This window comes from Lithobates pipiens, unplaced genomic scaffold, assembly GCF_037356315.1.
Source record: "Lithobates pipiens isolate NorthernLeopardFrog02 unplaced genomic scaffold, aLitPip1_a1.2 Scaffold_19, whole genome shotgun sequence".
Classification (NCBI taxonomy): domain Eukaryota; kingdom Metazoa; phylum Chordata; class Amphibia; order Anura; family Ranidae; genus Lithobates; species Lithobates pipiens.
This window is the reverse complement of record NW_027507764.1, coordinates 84773384-84795407: the sequence shown is the minus strand read 5'-3', so window position 1 is coordinate 84795407 and position 22024 is coordinate 84773384. Positions and strand designations below refer to the sequence as shown.

General features: G+C 46.8%; 1 protein-coding gene across 5 annotated transcripts in view; it reads left to right on the top strand.

Moving 5' to 3' along the window:
• Positions 1–22024, top strand: part of LOC143996134 (protein nucleotidyltransferase YdiU-like) — a 120126-nt gene that overhangs the window by 80408 nt on the left and 17694 nt on the right. For 2 of the 5 annotated variants that reach the window (XM_077490999.1, XM_077490998.1), the window contains exons 17-18: positions 491–570; positions 21744–21787. In XM_077490999.1, coding sequence (XP_077347125.1) covers positions 491–570; positions 21744–21787 — 124 coding nt within the window. Of the gene's footprint in view, positions 1–490; positions 571–17228; positions 17374–19098; positions 19490–21743; positions 21788–22024 lie in introns of those variants that run through there. The other 3 variants (XM_077491000.1, XM_077491001.1, XM_077491002.1) reach the window with 3 other exon arrangements.

The window sequence follows — 22024 nt, the reverse complement described above, 5'->3', positions numbered from 1 at the left end:
AGTGCTCTCCCGGGGGGTTATCTAATGCGGGGAGGAGCCGAGAGAGCCGCCAAGGGACCCCTGAAGAGCAGGTTCAGGGCCACTCTGTGAAAAACGAGCTGCACACAGTGGAGGTAAGTATGACATGTTTCTTTCTTTTTTTTTTTTAAAAGGAACCTTTAGTATCACTTTAACTCTGGGCTGCGAGTTGCTTTACCACTCCCATTGGATTTTGCCAGTTTCTGTCTGTTGCCTGGGCCAAAGCTATCACCTTCTGTGGATTCCTTCAGCCTTCCTGACCTGGGTAATGACCAACCTGTTCACCTGTTAGCAATAAATAGTTATTGAGAGAGAGAAAACTATTTCTGGGTAATCTACAGATCTCCACATTTAATACAGTGACACAAATTAAAAAGGCATGTAAGAATGTGAAAGCCACAAAATTTTTGAGGTTAAAACAGATAAACTAATATATGAGCTCACTGAAAATACATTATACTTTCCCTTTAAGGAATATTGGGCACTTCAGGAGCTTAGCAAACATAAGGATTTCCCAGCATGGATTTCTGAATACCTGAAAAGACTGCAAAGGTAATAACTGCTTATGATTGTAATGTGTTTTATTTATTATTTTATTTATCCATACAAATTACAAAATTATACTTGGTTCTGTATTCTCTAAAAAAGGCAGTACTGGGAGATGAGTAGGGGGTGAAACCAAGGAATGGTACTCATAGGTGGGTAGGAGCGGAGAAAAGAGGTGACTCAAAAAGGGAGAGTCCCTGCACCTATTTTCTAAGAAAAAAGCCCTGTGTGTGTGTGTGTGTGTGTGTGTGTGTGTGTGTGTGTGTGTGTGTGTGTGTGTGTGTGTGTGTGTATGTATGTATGTATATATATATATATATATATATATATATATATATATATATATAATGTATATGTGTCTTCTATGTATTGAAGAGACAAGATGTTGGTTATACAGAATTTTGGGGATTTGGGCCTTACGACATGAACATGAGAAGTAAAGAAAATACTTGTAGCTAGCCTCCCTTTAATCAGCTATTTGCAATGCAATAGAGTAAGTATATACACAGATGGACCGCAGATCATACAGTGATAGGATTTAAATTATTTCATAAATAAACAGGTATGTGCAGAAAATGCCCTCATCTGTATTGTTATTAACTTAATAGAGTGTGATGGGAGCTGGAACTTCATTTTTCCAAATACAACCAGATGCTGCCCAGATCGCCTCCATTCAGGAGCTGACATGGTCTTGGCACAGTGTACCATCGACTTTATTGTACTGAATAACTGTACAGATATTTAACGTGGCACATGTGTTTTAGGATAATGTGTGTATTGCTATGTTTACACTGTCCCCATAGACTATAGCCTGCAGGCAGTAAACAGCCAGGATTAATGGGTAGAGAGGCAGCAGCTACTGTAGGGATTTTGCATTAGCTTAGAGTGGAGCTATTTTTATGCTTTCTGCATTATATTCATCAGGCTGTACCTAAAACTATATAGGTGGTTCCACAGGTGTGCTTTCATGCAGCTGCTAATTACGTCTGCTCTGTGTGACGGAAAGGAGGGTTCTGTGACAAGCAGCAGCTAAAGCAGAACTAAAGTCAAAATTACAATGATACTACAGGAAAAAAATAAATAACAGACATGTCAAACCTGCTCTGTGCAATGGTTTTGCACAGAGCAGCCCTGATCCTCCACTTCTCGGGTCCCCCGCTGGCGCACCTGGCTCCTCCAGCCCCCCCGGGGCCCCCATAGCAAGCTGCTTGCTATGGGGGCACTCGTGCATGCTTGCTCCTGAGCTCAGCTCTGTATCCATTGACACAGAGCGAGGTTCAGTCCCACCCCCCGCTCCCTCCTCACTGGCTGTGATTGATAGCAGCGGGAGCCAAGGTGAGGGAGAGAGCCGGGAGAGCAGATGCTCTCTTGCACATCACTGGTTTGAGATTGGGCTCAGATAGGTAATAGGGGTTGACTTGAGGGAGCTGCACACAGAATGTTTTTTACCCTCATGCATAGAATGAAAACTTCAGCCTTTCACTACTTTTAAAAGCTTTCGGGCAGTCTGGCTATTTATTGCAGCAATATCTCTTCTGCATTAAAATAAACTTACCTCCCTGCTTGCAGTGTTCTATATAGTGTACACTCAGCTGCACATGGGCAAGTCAGTTTACATTTCCAACACGATGCCTATGTGCCGGGATGACTGAACTCCTGCACGTTTGGGTGGTATGTCGTCCCATGTTGGCCAATCAAGACAGACAAAGACCATCATCTGGAAGACACCAGGGAGAAAATGCTGGCGTCTGCGTGGGACCTCGCAAACATCTGATCGTTGTTTGGGTGTTGAGTATTGCCAACTTTAGTTCTGTTTTTTAAGTAGACTTTAATTCCCAGAGTACACAGGGCCCTCTTTAAGGCAGGGCAAAAGGGGCAGCTGCCCTGGGCCCTGTCATTATTGTGGGGCCCAAAGCAGCTGCTTCATATTTGCCAACTATCCTGGTTTAAATTCCATCGTCCCTTGAGGTTTTAGTCACGTGCTGTGTCCCAGTATCTCAGCATGAAGTGTGGCTACTAATGCTGCCCAGCTCTGCCCTATTGTGTACAGTTGACTCACCTGCCAGACCCTGTGTTTACATGTAAATTACGGTCATTCATATGTAAATAGTGGCAACATTCATATGTAAATAGCGGCGGCCGGCAGCATTGATATGTATATCATGCCCCCCTGAGGTCATATCCACAGTAATCTCTAGCAACCAATCAACAAACAGAAATCATGTGCTGAACCTCTAACAACTAATCGGTGAGCCATAATGTGTGCTGTAACCTCTAGCAACCAGTCAGTGAGCGGTAATGGTACACTGTAACCTCTAGCAACCAATCGCAATAGCTGCCTGATCTGATTCAGTAAACTGATTTTGAGTCTAGCTGCTATTTATTGTATGTCTAGGGGCAGGTGGAGAGCGAAACTGCATGGGGGGGACCAAGAAAAGTTTTGCCCAGGTCCGATCAATATTAATGATGGCCCTGAGAGTATACTATGCACAGTACAGAAAAAAATGCAGCAGTTTGTAAGAAAAAAAAATACCCAGCCCCCTGGGTAAGCTGGACAGTTTAAAGCTGAACTCTAGACAGATATAAAAGACGCAAATAATTTCAAGCAGTATTGGTACCTAAATCTGACTTGGTATCAACCACTTACAATCCCATATATAGCAGAGCAGACTGTGAGAAGAAGAAGCAGCATAAGGAGCTCCAGGGGTCTCAAACTTGCGGCCCTCCAGCTGTTGCGGAACTACAAGTCCCATCATGCCTCTGTCCATGGGAGTCTTGCTTGTAACTGCCAGCCTTGCAATGCCTCATGGGAATTGTAGTTCTGCAACAGCTGGAAGGCCACCAGTTTGAGACCCCTGACTGCTGCTAGACAGTTCATGTGCTGATAAGGAGGCATGCAGATAGGAGGAGAAATCAGAGAGTGAGAGATGAGCTTATCACTTTTTTGCTTCTCCTTCACTGTCCAGAAGCAGGCAGTAGAAGGGTCCATGATAGCACGGGCTCATAGGAAGTAGGTTGAATGATGCTGGACATTATTCAACCTGGATGGCTCTTTGCCTGATGAAAGGCCCCTGCAAGGGCCCGAAAATTGTGTTTCTTTGTAATCATGCAATAAAGAATAGCATTTCACTTTGAGCCCAGGTTCACACTGAGCTGCGCAAATGAAGCCGTGCGAGTTCAGCTGAACTCACACAACTTCACTCCCGCATATCAGTCCCAATTTCGGCCACAATTTCAGAGACATCTGATGTCGGTGTAAATCGCAGGCCGAAATTGCAAAAAGTAGTACAGAAACGACTTTTTGAAATCGGTGCAGCGCCACGATGTCATGCGATTTGGCATATCAAATTGCATGTCAAAACGCTCAAGTGTGAACCAGGGCTGAAAGGTGACCAGTCTGGAGTCATTTCAGCACCCTCTTAACTGGTTGGGTCCAGTATGGTGTGTAAAAGCAATTTACTCCAAACTTGCACTCTGTGGAAGGTCAGTTTCCTTATTGCACCCTCCAAAATGCTGGATTAAATCTTTAAAAAAAAAACTGTAATGGATGAAAAAAGTTTGATACTTCTACTCAGAACTTACATAGGAAACTGGTTACCTGAATGGGTCCACAGACTAGCAACAAATGGCTTATTCTCTAAATCCCTGATGCTCAACCTGCAGCCCGAGGGCCGCATGCAGCCCTTTGACACAAGTTGTGTGGTCCTGGAGGACCCTACATACAGTAATCTACATAGATAATGGAAAGCCAGCAACTCGATCTTCCTCTATTATTATTATACAGGATTTATATAGCGCCAACAATTTACGCAGTGCTTTACAATATAAAATTAATACATTTATTAATCCAGGTGCGGTACAAAATAATACAGGGCTTATGCATTTCAGCATGCAGCCTTATGCCTTGTACACACGGTCGGACATTCCGACCACAAAATTTTGTCCAAAACTGGTGTTGCATACACACGGTCGAACAAAGTTGTCTGAAATTCCGATCGTTCAGAACGTGATGACGTTCGTTCGTTACGACGGGACTACGTAGAGGCTAGTAGCAAATCGTAATTTGATCTGAGCATGCGTGGCACTTTGTCCGATCGGAATTCTCTACAAACGATCGGAAAAAGTCTGATCGGATTTTTTTGTCAGGAAATTTGAGATCCTGCTCTCAAATTTTTTCCATTGGAAAAAGTCCCATAGAGCCCACACACGATCGGATTTTCTGACAATATAATCCGATCGGACCTTTTCCTTCTGAATTTCCGACTGTGTGTACAAGGCATTTGTTTTAGCCATAAAATCTTCAGAAGAACAATCATATTTATATACATACATATGCAGATACAAACCCTGCCCCTACCTACAGGTTATGATATTTGAATGAGACAATTAAGTTCAGTCCAAAAAGGCATTTATAAATGTTTTAAAATTGTTTTTTATTTTATTTATTTTTTAATAACTGAACGTACACTTTAAACATTTTAGTTGGTTGAACCTGCGTTATGGTACATTGAACTTTTCCATGCATAAGAGCTACCTTTTGCTGACAAAGAACAAACTTAACACGTTTAGTGCATTGAGTATACAGTGTCTTGAAAAAGTATTCACACCCCTTGAAATTTTCCCCACATTGCCACATTACAGCCAAAAACGTAAATGTATTTTATTGGGATTTTATGTGATAGACCAACACAGAATTGTGAAGTGGAAGGAAATGATAAATGGTTTTAAATTTAATTTTTACAAATATCTGAAAAGTGTGGCGTGCATTTGTATTCAGCCCCCTTTTACTCTGATACCCCTAACTAAAATCTAGTGGAAACAATTGCTTCCAGAAGTCACCTTAGTAAATAGAGGCCACCTGTGTGTAATTTAATCTCAGTATAAATACAGCTGTTCTGTGAAGTCCTCAGATCATGAAGGCGAAGGTACACACCAGACAGGTCAGAGATAAAGTTGTGGAGAAGTTTAAAGCAGGGTTAGGTTATAAAAAATATCCCAAGCTTTGAACATCTCACGGAGCACTGTTCAATCCATCATCCGAAAATGGAAAGAGTATGGCACAACTGAAAACCTACCAAGACATGGCCGTCCACCTAAACTGACAGGCCGGGCAAGGAGAGCATTAATCAGAGAAGCAGTCCATGGTAACTCTGGGGGAGCTGCAGAGATCCACAGCTCAGGTGGGAGAATCTGTTCACAGGACAGCTATTAGTGCTCTCCACAAATCTGGCCTTTATGGAAGAGTGGCAAGAAGAAAACCATTGTTGAAAGAAAGCCATAAGAAGTTCTATTTGCAGTTTGCAAGGAGCCATGTGGGGGGACGCCACAAATATGTGTAAGAAGGTGCTCTGGTTAGAGGAGACCAAAATTGAGTTTTTTGGCCTAAAAGCAAAACGCCATGTGTGGCAGAAAGCTAAAACTGCACATCACCCTGAACATAACATCTCCACCGTGTAACATGGTGGTGGCAGCATCATGTTGTGGGGATGCTTTTCTTCAGTAGTGATGGCCGAACGGTTCGCCCGGCGGTCGTTTCGCGGCGAATTTCCGACTTTCGCCGTCCGCGGGTTCGAACGCCTTTTTCCGTCGTTCGCCCCGGCGGACTTACGTGTTTAATGTATACAAGAACTTTAACCTTTCGTGACACGTTTATCATGTGTTACAGGACAACCAATTGAGACATGACAGCTCATGGACACTTGGACATTCCCCCTAACCTATAAATACACCCGATCCGGTGGCCATTTTACATTCTTTCTTCTGTCACTGTAGGGAAAGGATCCTGTGTGGAGTAGGGACAGAGAAAACGCTAGCTATTTGGTACACAAAAGTTCTTTTCAGGACTGGTATAGGTGTTAGGTCAGCAGCCTGAGTTTCTTTTGTCAGTTTAGATAAAGGGACAGAGCGCTGTATGCTGCTATTTTAGGGACAGCTCAGCCAGATTAGTCTTTCTTCATCATCATCATCATCATCATCATTAGCTGTTACTATCAGGTCCACAAAAGAGCTGTTCCAGCTAATCGTTCCAGCCTACTCTTTTTTGCCAATTTGTATAGGGACAGGCAGGAAGCAGTGTGTCAGGCAGTGAGGATAATTTTAAAGACTTGCTGTTACTATTAGTTCCACAAAGGTTCTTTTCAGGACTGGTATCAGTGGTACGGTAATAGGCTTGTACACGTATAATATTCTTTCTTCCAAATATAGAAAGAATATTATACTTGACTGCTGCCCTTCTGCTGCAGTCTGCTAATCATTCACAACTCACTTGTTCCACAAAAGTTCTTATAAGGACTGGTAACTTGGTCTGTCTAGGGTGCTACGGTACATAGGCTTGGGTGCGGTACAGTCTGCTGTTCTGTAAGGACCGCTATCGGTCCACAATAGATAGGGTTGCCGTGCACTACTGCTGACCGCTGCCCTATACTGCAGCAGTCCTTCAGCGGTATAGGGACTGACGCACAGTCTGCTAAACACTAATACACAACCTGCTTGGTCCACAAAAGTTCTTATAAGGACTGGTAACTTGGTATAGGGTGCTACGGTACATAGGCCTGAGTGCGTTACAGTCTGCTGTTCTGTAAGGACCGCTATCGGTCCACAATACATAGGGTTGACGTGCACTACTGCTGACCGCTGCCCTATACTGCAGCAGTCCTTCAGCGGTATAGGGACTGACGCACAGTCTGCTAAACACTAACACACAACCTGCTTGGTCCACAAAAGTTCTTATAAGGACTGGTAACTTGGTATAGGGTGCTACGGTACATAGGCCTGAGTGCGTTACAGTCTGCTGTTCTGTAAGGACCGCTATCGGTCCACAATACATAGGGTTGCCGTGCACTACTGCTGACCGCTGCCCTATACTGCAGCAGTCCTTCATTGGTATAGGGACTGACGTACAGTCTGCTAATCACTAACACACAACCTGCTTGGTCCACAAAAGTTCTTATAAGGACTGGTAACTTGGTATAGGGTGCTACGGTACATAGGCCTGAGTGCGTTACAGTCTGCTGTTCTGTAAGGACCGCTATCGGTCCACAATACATAGGGTTGCCGTGCACTACTGCTGACCGCTGCCCTATACTGCAGCAGTCCTTCATTGGTATAGGGACTGACGTACAGTCTGCTAATCACTAACACACAACCTGCTTGGTCCACAAAAGTTCTTATAAGGACTGGTAACTTGGTATAGGGTGCTACGGTACATAGGCCTGAGTGCGTTACAGTCTGCTGTTCTGTAAGGACCGCTATCGGTCCACAATACATAGGGTTGCCGTGCACTACTGCTGACCGCTGCCCTATACTGCAGCAGTCCTTCAGCGGTATAGGGACTGACGCACAGTCTGCTAAACACTAACACACAACCTGCTTGGTCCACAAAAGTTCTTATAAGGACTGGTAACTTGGTATAGGGTGCTACGGTACATAGGCCTGAGTGCAGTACAGTCTGCTGTTCTGTAAGGACCGCTATCGGTCCACAATACATAGGGTTGCCGTGCACTACTGCTGACCGCTGCCCTATACTGCAGCAGTCCTTCATTGGTATAGGGACTGACGTACAGTCTGCTAATCACTAACACACAACCTGCTTGGTCCACAAAAGTTCTTATAAGGACTGGTAACTTGGTATAGGGTGCTACGGTACATAGGCCTGAGTGCGTTACAGTCTGCTGTTCTGTAAGGACCGCTATCGGTCCACAATACATAGGGTTGCCGTGCACTACTGCTGACCGCTGCCCTATACTGCAGCAGTCCTTCATTGGTATAGGGACTGACGTACAGTCTGCTAATCACTAACACACAACCTGCTTGGTCCACAAAAGTTTTTATAAGGACTGGTAACTTGGTATAGGGTGCTACGGTACATAGGCCTGAGTGCAGTACAGTCTGCTGTTCTGTAAGGACCGCTATCGGTCCACAATACATAGGGTTGACGTGCACTACTGCTGACCGCTGCCCTATACTGCAGCAGTCCTTCATTGGTATAGGGACTGACGTACAGTCTGCTAATCACTAACACACAACCTGCTTGGTCCACAAAAGTTCTTATAAGGACTGGTAACTTGGTATAGGGTGCTACGGTACATAGGCCTGAGTGCGTTACAGTCTGCTGTTCTGTAAGGACCGCTATCGGTCCACAATACATAGGGTTGCCGTGCACTACTGCTGACCGCTGCCCTATACTGCAGCAGTCCTTCATTGGTATAGGGACTGACGTACAGTCTGCTAATCACTAACACACAACCTGCTTGGTCCACAAAAGTTCTTATAAGGACTGGTAACTTGGTATAGGGTGCTACGGTACATAGGCCTGAGTGCGTTACAGTCTGCTGTTCTGTAAGGACCGCTATCGGTCCACAATACATAGGGTTGCCGTGCACTACTGCTGACCGCTGCCCTATACTGCAGCAGTCCTTCAGCGGTATAGGGACTGACGCACAGTCTGCTAAACACTAACACACAACCTGCTTGGTCCACAAAAGTTCTTATAAGGACTGGTAACTTGGTATAGGGTGCTACGGTACATAGGCCTGAGTGCAGTACAGTCTGCTGTTCTGTAAGGACCGCTATCGGTCCACAATACATAGGGTTGCCGTGCACTACTGCTGACCGCTGCCCTATACTGCAGCAGTCCTTCATTGGTATAGGGACTGACGTACAGTCTGCTAATCACTAACACACAACCTGCTTGGTCCACAAAAGTTCTTATAAGGACTGGTAACTTGGTATAGGGTGCTACGGTACATAGGCCTGAGTGCGTTACAGTCTGCTGTTCTGTAAGGACCGCTATCGGTCCACAATACATAGGGTTGCCGTGCACTACTGCTGACCGCTGCCCTATACTGCAGCAGTCCTTCATTGGTATAGGGACTGACGTACAGTCTGCTAATCACTAACACACAACCTGCTTGGTCCACAAAAGTTTTTATAAGGACTGGTAACTTGGTATAGGGTGCTACGGTACATAGGCCTGAGTGCAGTACAGTCTGCTGTTCTGTAAGGACCGCTATCGGTCCACAATACATAGGGTTGACGTGCACTACTGCTGACCGCTGCCCTATACTGCAGCAGTCCTTCATTGGTATAGGGACTGACGTACAGTCTGCTAATCACTAACACACAACCTGCTTGGTCCACAAAAGTTTTTATAAGGACTGGTAACTTGGTATAGGGTGCTACGGTACATAGGCCTGAGTGCGTTACAGTCTGCTGTTCTGTAAGGACCGCTATCGGTCCACAATACATAGGGTTGCCGTGCACTACTGCTGACCGCTGCCCTATACTGCAGCAGTCCTTCATTGGTATAGGGACTGACGTACAGTCTGCTAATCACTAACACACAACCTGCTTGGTCCACAAAAGTTTTTATAAGGACTGGTAACTTGGTATAGGGTGCTACGGTACATAGGCTTGAGTGCGGTACAGTCTGCTGTTCTGTAAGGACCGCTATCGGTCCACAATAGATAGGGTTGACGTGCACCACTGCTGACCGCTGCCCTATACTGCAGCAGTCCTTCAGCGGTATAGGGACTGACGTACAGTCTGCTAAACACTAATACACAACCTGCTTGGTCCACAAAAGTTCTTATAAGGACTGGTAACTTGGTATAGGGTGCTACGGTACATAGGCTTGAGTGCGGTACAGTCTGCTGTTCTGTAAGGACCGCTATAGGTCCACAATAGATAGGGTTGACGTGCACCACTGCTGACCGCTGCCCTATACTGCAGCAGTCCTTCAGCGGTATAGGGACTGACGTACAGTCTGCTAAACACTAATACACAACCTGCTTGGTCCACAAAAGTTCTTATAAGGACTGGTAACTTGGTATAGGGTGCTACGGTACATAGGCTTGAGTGCGGTACAGTCTGCTGTTCTGTAAGGACCGCTATAGGTCCACAATAGATAGGGTTGACGTGCACCACTGCTGACCGCTCACCTATACTGCAGCAGTCCTTCAGCGGTATAGGGACTAAGAGTTTTGTCACAGGGTCATTTAAAAAATGACATGCAGAGGAAGAGGCAGGCCCTTCCGCAGGGGTGGTAGGGGTAGGGCAGGAGCAACAGGCTTGAGCCAAAGTGGGAAGTTGCAGAAGGTGCGTTCAATTACTTTAAAGGATGCACCAGACTTGGTTGAGTGGCTCGCTCAGCCTTACTCTTCTGCACCCTCCTCATCCTCTCGATCTGCACCCTCTTCTTCACTCTCTGCTATGTGCACCCCCAAAGACACTACCACCAACAACACGACCACCACCACCACCACCACATACCTTCCGCTTGAGTCACTGGAATTATTTTCCGATCCATATCAAGAGGACATTTCTGATGCGCAGCCACTCTTGGTATTGGATCAGGAAGAGGAGGTAGCAACAAGCGCTACTCAGCAGTCTGACGCCAGTACCCAGATCAGCCCAAGGAGGAGGTTGGTCCCCGGTGTTGCTGCCTACTCTACTTATAGCGGTGGGGAAGGTGACGTTGATGATGACGTGTCTAGTGATGTCACGTGGGTGCCCACAAGAGAGGAAGAGGAGGGGAGTTCAGAGGGAGATATGGACCAGCAGATAGGGAGGAGAAGCAGCAATGACTTACATTGCACAGCAGGGACAAAGCAGACTGCAAATGTATCAGGAGCGAGTCATCGACCATGTACGGTCACATCTGGCGCTCCCAGGACACCGGCACATGGCTCCGCAGTGTGGGCTTTTTTTAACGTGTCCGCTGCTGACAATAGCGTTGCCATCTGCAATCTTTGCAGTCAACGCGTTAGTCGCGGTAAGCCCAATACTCACCTAGGGACGACCGCCTTAAGAAGGCACATGAGCAGCCATCACCGAGCCCAGTGGGAGCAACGGAACACACAAAGCCACACTGCAGGCTCTCACCGTCCAGCCTCGTCTTCTACTTCTCCTTCTCCTCTCTCCTCACAATTGTCCTCCACTCCACCTTCCATCACGCCAAGCTCACATTTTTCTGCAAAAAGGCAGGCTTCCGTGGGCCTAATGTTTGAGCGTAAAAAAATGATGACGCCGGATAACCCTCTTGCCCAACGGTTGGCGGCTGGCTTGTCAGAACTCATAGCCCGCCAACTACTGCCATATAAACTGGTGGACTCGGAGGCCTTTCGCAAATTTGTGGCCATTGGAACACCACAATGGAAGGTCCCAGGAAGGAAGTATTTCTCAGAGAAGGGCATCCCAGAGCTATATGGCCATGTTCAGCGGCAAGTGAATGTATCTCTGGCACACAGTGTCGGTGCCAAGATACATCTGACCACAGACACGTGGTCTAGCAAACACGGGCAGGGAAGGTATATCAGTTTTACTGCCCACTGGGTGAACCTTCTGACGGCCGTCAAGCATGTAACCCGTGGCACCCGTGTAGATTTGGTTTTACCGCCACGGATTGCATGCAGGCCTGACTCTTCTTCTCCTCCTCCTACTCCATCCTCCTCCCTCTCCTCCTCAGCTGCCTCCTCCTTTTCCGCTGCTAGCGTCTCTTCCACTGCACCGCCCAAGCTCCCCAGAACCTATTCCACATGCCAGGTGAGACGTTGCCATGCCGTGCTGCGTCTGTTGTGCCTGGAAGCAAAGAGCCACACTGGCCCGGCACTCCTTTCAGCTTTGCGTTCACAGGCAGATGAGTGGCTAACACCGCTCAATTTGACAGTTGGTAAAGTGGTGTGTGACAACGGTGCCAATCTGCTTAGCGCATTGAAACAGGGCAAAATCACGCACGTGCCGTGCATGGCACACGTCTTAAACTTGGTCGTGCAGCGATTCCTTGTCAAATACCCTGGGGTCCAGGACATCTTGCGGCAGGCAAGGAAAATCTCGGCCCATTTCAGAAGATCTTACACGGCCATGGCTCGCCTTGCTGACATTCAGCGGCGACACCATCTGCCGGTCAGACGTCTTATTTGCGATTGCCCGACGCGATGGAACTCAACCTTCTATATGCTTGATAGGCTGCTCCAGCAGAAACGTGCAGTTAACGTCTACCTGTATGAACTCTGCGAAAGAAACGGTTCTGGGGAGCTGGGTTTTTTTTCACCGCGCCAGTGGCTGCTCATGCGCGACACATGCAGACTTCTGCGGCCATTTGAGGAGATCACCAAACTGGTCAGTCGCAGCCATGGCGCCATCAGTGACATGGTACCTTATGCCTTCTTTCTGGAGCGTGCATTGCGTCGTGTCATTGATCAGGCTGTGGAGGAGCAGGAGCGGGAAGATGAGGAAGTCGCAATGCTGGATGAATTCCCAGGGGGGGCTACTCTATCTGAGACAAGTCAACAACAGGAGTCTGATGAGGAGTCAGAGGAGGATGGTGCCGGGGCGGATGAGCAGGAGCAAGAAGAGCATGCTTTAAACCTTTCTGGGATCCCTGTTGTGCGAGGATGGGGAGAGGAGAATGAAGAGGACGACATTATCCTGGATGATGAGCAGGAGCCAGGCCACCACACCGCTTCCACTTTAGTGCAAATGGGGGCCTTCATGCTCCAGTGTTTTAATAGGGACCCCCGTATAAAAAGCATGAGGGTCAAGGACCAGTACTGGGTGGCAACGTACTTAGACCCCCGGTACAAACACAAAATGGCGGAAATGTTACCGCCGTCGCAGAGGGCTGTCAGAATGCAGCACTTCCAGGCCTTGCTTCGAGAAATGCTGCATTCTGCTTTTGCGTGCGCTGGCAGAGGAGCAATTCCCACTCCCAGAGAAGGATTTGCGGGTACCAATCCAACAGCGCCTGCAAGAAGAGGCCGGTTTGAAGATGTGTTGGTGACTTCGGATATGAGGTCATTCTTTCAGCCGACCCATCGACAGGTGTCATCCGGATCCAGCATCAGGGAACGCCTAGACCGTCAGGTGTCCGACTACATTGGGTTAACGGCCGATGTGGACGCTCTGAGGAGTGATGAACCCCTAGACTACTGGGTGGGCAGGCTTGACCTCTGGCCAGAGCTTGCCCAATTTGCAATCGAACTGTTGGCTTGCCCCTCATCCAGTGTCCTGTCCGAAAGGACGTTCAGCGCAGCAGGGGGGATTGTGACCGATAAGCGTACTCGCCTAGCTCACCACAGTGTTAACTACCTCACATTTCTAAAAATGAATGAGGCATGGATCTCGGAGGAATTCAACACATGTGATCAGTAGACCATGTATATGTCTATAAACAATTTTTGGAATCAAGCACACAGACCTTCTTAATTCATTTGGCTCACTTCCCTGACCCAAAAAAGCACACCGTACTATATGCCCCTACCCTCCTCTTTGAAGAGGTTGAGCGGTGTCATATTTCTACTGGGGCTGCTTATTATGAGGGGTTCCCACCATCCCTGTGCTGTGCTGACTTCCTCCTGGGTGTTCTTATTATGAGGGGCTCCCACCATCCCTGTGCTGTGCTGACTTCCTCCTGGGGGTTCTTATTATGAGGGGATCACACCATCCCTGTGCTGTGCTGACTTCCTCCTGGGGCTGCTTACGGTGCTGCTGTCAGCGCTGTATGTCACGGAGCTGCTGTCAGCGCTGTATGTCACGGAGCTGCTGTCAGCGCTGTATGTCACGGAGCTGCTGTCAGCGCTGTATGTCACGGAGCTGCTGTCAGCGCTGTATGTCACGGAGCTGCTGTCAGCGCTGTATGTCACGGAGCTGCTGTCAGCGCTGTATGTCACGGAGCTGCTGTCAGCGCTGTATGTCACGGTGCTGCTGTCAGCGCTGTATGTCACGGAGCTGCTGTCAGCGCTGTATGTCACGGAGCTGCTGTCAGTGCTGTATGTCACGGAGCTGCTGTCAGCGCTGTATGTCACGGAGCTGCTGTCAGCGCTGTATGTCACGGAGCTGCTGTCAGCGCTGTATGTCACGGTGCTGCTGTCAGCGCTGTATGTCACGGAGCTGCTGTCAGCGCTGTATGTCACGGAGCTGCTGTCAGTGCTGTATGTCACGGAGCTGCTGTCAGCGCTGTATGTCACGGAGCTGCTGTCAGCGCTGTATGTCACGGAGCTGCTGTCAGCGCTGTATGTCACGGTGCTGCTGTCAGCGCTGTATGTCACGGAGCTGCTGTCAGCGCTGTATGTCACGGAGCTGCTGTCAGCGCTGTATGTCACGGAGCTGCTGTCAGCGCTGTATGTCACGGAGCTGCTGTCAGCGCTGTATGTCACGGAGCTGCTGTCAGCGCTGTATGTCACGGTGCTGATGTCAGTGCTCTGTATTACGGTGCTGCTGTCAGTGCTCTGTATCTCCTGCACCCTCTTGTTTGCCTACCCTGGTCCCTGACCTTCCCTCTCCTCCATTGCCTTCATTAGCTCCATAGTCCTGAATTGTCAGAACAATTTCCCAAATAAAAAAAAAATGCTTGTAGTTATCGATCCCAAATTCACCTCATACATGTATTATGCTATTGTCCAGGTGGTGGGACTACGTGCTACCCCCTAATAATTACCCCGTGGCCGCAAATTCGACCTAAAGGTTTGCGAAATTCGCCTCCCATTGAAGTCAATGGAGCCCGCGGCGAACGGTCGTTTTCGCGAACGTTTGTGCCCGTTCGCGTTTCGCGTTCGCGAAACGTCCCGTCGGAAGTTCGTCCATCACTATTCTTCAGTAGGGACAGGGAAGCTGGTCAGACATGATGGGAAGATGGATGGAGCCAAATAGAGGGCAATCTTAGAAGAAAACTTGTTAGAGTCTACAAAAGACTTGAGACTGGGGTGGAGGTTCACCTTCCAGCAGGACAACGACCCTAAACATACAGCTAGAGCTACAATGGAATGGTTAACCACTTGCTTACTGGGCACTTAAACCCCCCTCCTGACCAATTTTCAGCTTTCAGCGCTGATGCACTTTGAATGACAATTGCGCGCCCATACAACACCGTACCCAAATGACATTTTTATCATTTTTTTTCCCACATATAGAGCTTTCTTTTGGTGGTATTTAATTACAGCTGGGAGTTTAATTTTTTGGTAAACAAACAAAAAAAGATGCAAAATAAAAAAAATAAAAAAATGATTTTTCTTAATTTGTTATAAAATTTTGCAAACAGGTCATTTTTCTCCTTCATTGAAATGTGCTGATGAGGCGGCACTGGTGGGCACTGATAGGCTGCACTGGTGGGCACTGATAGACACAGTTAAGGCGGCACTAATAGGCACAGATAAGGTGGCACGGATAGGCACAGATAAGGCAGTACTGATGGGCACAGATAAGGCGGCACTGATGAGCAAAGATGGGCACAGATAAGATGGCACTGATGGGTGGCATGGATGGGTGGCACTAAGGGGCACTGATAGGTACCACTGATAGATGGGACTGATGGGCATTAATAGGTGGCACTGATAGGTGGCTCTGATAGGTGGCACTGCTGGGCACTGATGGGCGGCACTGGTGGGCACTGATGGGCACTGGTAGATGACACTGATGGGCACGAATATGTGGCACTGGGGTGCAGCACTGTTGAGGCAGATTGTGGGCACTGATAGGTGGCACTGTGGGCACTGATAGGTGGCACTGTGGGTACTGATGGGTGGCACTGTGGGCACTGATGGGTGGCACTATGGGCACTGATGGGGGGCACTTTTTTATTATTTGGGTGGCACTGGCAGGGGCCAGGTGGGCAGTGATAAGCTGGCCGTGATGTCCTGATCACGGCCGCCGGTGATCGGCTTTTTTTTTTCTCCTCGCGCTATCAGCGCGAGGAGGAAAAATAGCCGATTACCGGCTCTGTTGTGTCACATGATCAGCTGTCATTGGCTGACAGCTGATCACGTGGTAAGGGGTCAGGATCGACCCCTTGCTCCGATCCGTGATCAGGCGAGTCTCATAGACTCGCTGATCACAGAGCGCGCCGCAGGCCGCTCGTGCATGGGACGACGTCAATAGACGTAGCCCCGGCAAAGCAGGTCCGCGCTGTAGCCGTCATTCGGCTATAGCGTGGATCTCTAGTGGTTAAACAAAAGCATATTCATGTGTTAGAATGGCCCAGTCACAGTCCAGACCTAAATACAATTGAGAATCTGTGGCAAGACTTGAAAATTGACCTTCTCCATCCAATCTGACCGAGCTTGAGAAGAATGAGCAGAAATGTCACTCTCTAGATGTGCAAAGCTAGTAGAGACATCCCCAAATAGACTTGCAGCTGTAATTGCAGTGAAAGGTGGTTCTACTACAAAGCATTGACTCGGGGGAACTGAATACAAATACACACCACACTTTTCAGATTTTTATTTGTAAAAAAAAAAAATCGAAAACCATTTATCATTTTCCTTCCACTTCACAATGACGTGCCACTTTGTGTTGGTCTATCACATAAAATCCCAATAAAATACATTTACGTTTTTGGTTGTAACATGACAAAATGTTGAAAATTTCAAGGGTTATGAATACTTTTTCAAGGCAGTGTGTGTGTGTGTGTGTGTGTGTGTGTGTGTGTATATGTATATGTGTGTGTGTGTATATATATATATATATATATATATATATATATATGCATTCCCTTTGTAAAATTACTTTTTTTTGTGACGCCTTATCTTCATCTTTTTACCTGAAGTTTTCTCCTGTATAATAGCTGACAGTTTTGATTTTATCTTGATATATATTGTATAAATATTGTTTTTTTCTATTTATGTTGTTTCTTTTTCCTCCTTTTTTTATCCTTTCTTTCCTTCCCCCTCCAGCCAGGCTGCTTTCTTGGACTGAACTTAATTGTCTCATTCAATTATCATAGCCTGTGTTGGTAGGGGCAGGGTTTGTATCTGCATATGTATGTATGTAAATATGATTGTTCTTCTGAGGATTTTATGGCTATGACTAAGGCTACACGCTGAAACGCGTAAGCCCTGTATTATTTTGTACCACAACTGGATTAATAAATGTATTCACTGCGAAAGATTGAGCTTCCGGCTTTCCTTTATCTACATGTTTGCTCAAGTGCTAAGAGGACACTCCAAGCCAGTTTACCAACCACTCACCACCTCTGGGAATTACCATGGGTGTTTTCTACTATATTAAAAAAAATACAGTAATTTGTGTTTCCTATTGCCCTATAATAGCAGTTATTTCATGTAATGTGTCTCCAGTCATTGACAACATCCTGAGGCATGCCCCCAGTTTCCAACTAATATAGCATGTTCACAATCTCCAACAAGTCCTATAGCATGATGGCAGTCTCTAACCATCTTCGGTTGTATTACGGCTTTCTGTAGCATTACATTATTACATTTTATGTGCGGCCCTTTGAGGATATCATGGGCTGCATTAGATCAAGAAGGTTGACCACCACTGCTCTAAATGGTCTAAGGTTTGGAGTGGTGTGCCCCAGGATTGTGTCAGATTTCTGTCTTGGGACCAATGCTGTTCAGTTTGTTTATTAAAGTGGTTATAAACCCTTACAAACCACTTTGACCTACAGGTAAGCCTAGATTAAGGCTTACCTGTAGGTCCAATAAATATCTCCTAAACCTACATGGTTTAGGAGATATTTACTAAAAGACAGTGACAGCTGTCTATGGCGCATGCGCCGTAGACAGCGGCACGCAGGTGCACTATCGCTATTAGTAGCATGCCACTGCTAACAGCGATATGCCGTTAGTGGCGGCTCCCGTGCGCATGCACGGGAGTGACGTCATCGCTGCTCCGGCGCTGTGAGTGGCCGGAGCAGCGATACCCGGAAGAAGATGGAGGCTCCGGACTACAGGGGACAGCGGTGACTTCGCTGGTTCCTGTGTCAGGTAAGTGACACATAATGGACTACTATGCGATGCATAGTAGTCCATTATGCTTTACATTTGCAGAGAGACAAAGAGGAACTAACACCCATCAGGGTTTACTTCCTCTTTAATGATACTGAGGTTGAAATTAAGAGCTCAGTTTCATTGTTTGCTGATAGTACCCAATTATGTAGCGAAATACATTTGGCACAGGATGTAGCAATGTTACAGGAAGACCCTTATAAAATAGGGGGGTTGGGCAGCTACACGGCAGATGAGGTTCAATATTTAAGATTGTAAAGTTATGCACTTGGGACATTAGGAGAAGCTCCTCTGGGGGAATCCGTGGTGGAAAAGTATCAAGGGTGTAATTTTTTTTTCTTTAAAATAACAAACATGTTATACTTACCTGCTCTGTGGTATGATTTTGCACAGAGCAGCCCTGATCCTGTTCTCCTCTGGTACCCTGCTGACGCTCCTGGCTTCTCCACCCCTTCTGAGTGCCTCCATAGCAAGCCATTTGCTATGGGGGCACTCATTCAAGTGCACTCTCATCCCTCGCTGTCTGCGTCTGTTGACACTGACAGCACCCCTCCCATCCCTCGCTTTCTCATCACTGGCTGTGATTGACAGCAGCGGGAGCCAGTGGCAGAACAATTGTTACCTTAACCACATGCTGACCAGCCGCAGCAGTTGTACTGCGGCATAATGGCACGGCTGGGAGAAACAACGTTATGCAACGTCGCTTCGCCCTGTGGCCACTAGGATATTTATTATAGCAAAAATTAAATAATAATGCGTTTTTTTTTTTTCAAAATTGTTCTTTTTTTGTTTATAGCGCAAAAAATAAAAACCGCAGAGGTGATCAAATACCACCAAAAGAAAGCTCTATTTGTGGTAAAAAAAGGATGTCAATTTTGTTTGGGAGCCACGTCGCACGACCACGCAATTGTCAGTTAAAATGACGCAGTGCTGAATCGCAAAACGTGTTCTGGTCTTTGACCAGCCAAATGGTCCGGGGCTGAAGCTGTTAAAGTGTTACTAAATACACAACAGTAAAATCAGTCTGTATATGCAGTAAGTCGGCGGCAACGAAGAAGAAAGCCAGGCTCCTCCGCTGGTAAAAGAGCTAGCAAAAGAGCAGAAGATAGTGGAGGAGTCCGGCGAGAAGACCCCCCAAGACGGAAGAAAACCCCCGGAGCTGTGCAATAAATGATTTTGAAACCTTACATGGTGTTTTTTTTTTTACATTTTTTTCACCAGGTGAAAAAAACATTGTACCCCATACTCATTCACATAGGGTGGAGGGCCAGTATCTGGGGGCCCCCTTATTAAAGGGGGCTCCCGGATTCCGAAAAGCCCCTCGCCCGCAGACCCCGACAACCAATAGCCAGGGTTGTCGGGAAGAGGCCCTTGTCCTCATCAACATGGCGACAAGGTGCTTTGGGGTGGGGGGGCCGCACGACCCCCCCCTTCCCCAAAGCACCCCCCCATGTTGAGGGCACGCGGCCTGGTACGGATCAGGGGGGAGGGGGGCGCTCGCTCGTCCCCATCCCCTTTCCTGACCGGCCAGGCTGAGTGCTATGCCGTTTTTTTGGCGTAGGGCTTCCCCTTTAAGTCCATACCATGTGACGGGGCCAGCAATGTGTCAATCTCGCCACCGAAGGCGGCAACATTGACCTCCTTCGCTAGTCCCGGCTACCTGGAGCCGCGTTCAAAATGACTGGACATTCCTCCATGTGTGGGCAAGTCCATTCATTTCAAAAGTACGGCGGACCTAGTCCGCCGGAAAAGTCTGGTTGTGTGTGGGCAGGTCCCCTCATTCGGAAAGTCCGGCGGACTTTCCGGTGGTTTGTTCGCCAGACTAAGTCCGCCGTATAGTCTGATCGTGTGTATGCCGAATTAGGGTTACAACCTGTTTAAGTTGCAAAGTAAAGTAACAATATTCATGCATACTACATAAAGGTACTTTATTTTGCAGCACTGTATTTTTGGGTGCCAAAGAGTAAAGGAAAAAGTAAAAAATCATAAATTCCTCTAAGGGGATTATTTAAAATGAAGAGCGGATTCTGCTATCTCCAGGACACAGCAGTTTTTACTCTGCACCATTCCTGCATTTAATAAACAATTCATTAAATGTCGAAACCCTCCAAGATAAGAGAGGTCAGTTACATGATTAAAGCCTATCCTTCCACTACTACTTTTTTTTTTTTACATTCATACAAATGAATGGGAGGCTGTTTGTGTTGGTAAAGCCTATTTCGCCAGCACACCGTGGAGCTACAAAACGGCATCCAAAAGTTTATTAAAGTGATCACATCACAGCTTGCACCATTTCGGGGGCACGCGGGACCCCTTCATCAGGCAGTATTTGCTTTGGAACTCCTAAAGCATAAAGCACATACTGTTTATAAAGCACAACGCTTTGATGTATGAAGTGTCTTTTTTTTTTTTCAAATAAAGCAGCCATTCTGCTGTTTTATAAATTGCCGCCTACTGTAAGTGCCACTAAAATCCAAAATATCCTAACACTAAAGTACACCATAACACTTGACCCTCCCATAAAACCTAATCTAATTCCTAAAATAAGCATTTCCACTAAACTAAGCATAGGCAATTCAAACTGACCATGTGACCCAAAGATACAAGGTGTTAGGCTCCATTCATACCATGGCATTCCATTTTTCGAGCGGAATTTCTGCGATTTTGTCCACGTATCGGAAATTCTGCAAGTCGCTAGACGGTATTACAGTCCCGTTACTTTGAATGCCACCGAAATCGTGGCGCATTTTTGCCACAATTGTCGCCTGGCAAATCGCAATAAATTCACGCATACAGAATTGCAGGATGACTGTCGCCCCAAAAGAAGTACAAGAACATTGGGCGATTACTCCCGCAAAACAGAACGCCATGGGGTGAATGTAACCTCAAAGTTACATGCAAATATAAACTTTTCCTGTTGGGCTTCGCTCATAGCTGAGTGATCCGAATTACGTGCAGAATCATGGCCATTCTGCCCATGCTTTGACATAGCGGCAAAGTACGGGACGCCCTAGCGATCCCCGTCACGTCCAATGGCACCCCAATTGCGATGCTATTTTTCCACGATTCCCACCTAGAACGTCTTTTCGGCGACCTCCGATTCATTTGTCGCCCGATGAATGGTGGTAAAACCATGCAATCGCTGCAAAATCGTGGCGAGATTGGGGTTCCATGTGAAGTGACAGGGGGTCGCAAGAACGTCCCGCGATTTGCCGCTATTTCGAATCACGGGCAGAATCGGGGCAATTCCAATTGCTCAGATGTGAATGGAGCCCTAAAGTTAAGCTTGGCCCTGCCCCATACCACCTCCTGAAACTTTGTAATGGCCATTTAATATGATCGGCCTCTTTATAGATCAAGAGAGAGGCTTGGAAGATGGAGGAGGGGGGAAGCAAGGCATTATTGTATGTTTTAAAGTATGTTTTCTTTGCTTAATTTTAGGAATCCAGAAATTTCCAATCTTGAAAGAAGAATACAGATGATGAGTAAGAATATTGTAAATCTAAGGCCTTCTTCAGATTTTCCAGTGGATTACAAGTGTCCGGCTCCCAGTTGCAGGGCAACTCCATTAACTTTCATTGGTTGCATTTGGTATCAGTACTGCCTGCCAAACACCACATGCTGTATAAAGCTGGATACACACTATACAATTTTCTGTAGATTTTTTCCTTCAGATTTGCCAAAACCATATACTATGAGGTCAAACCTTAAAAGTTCCAATG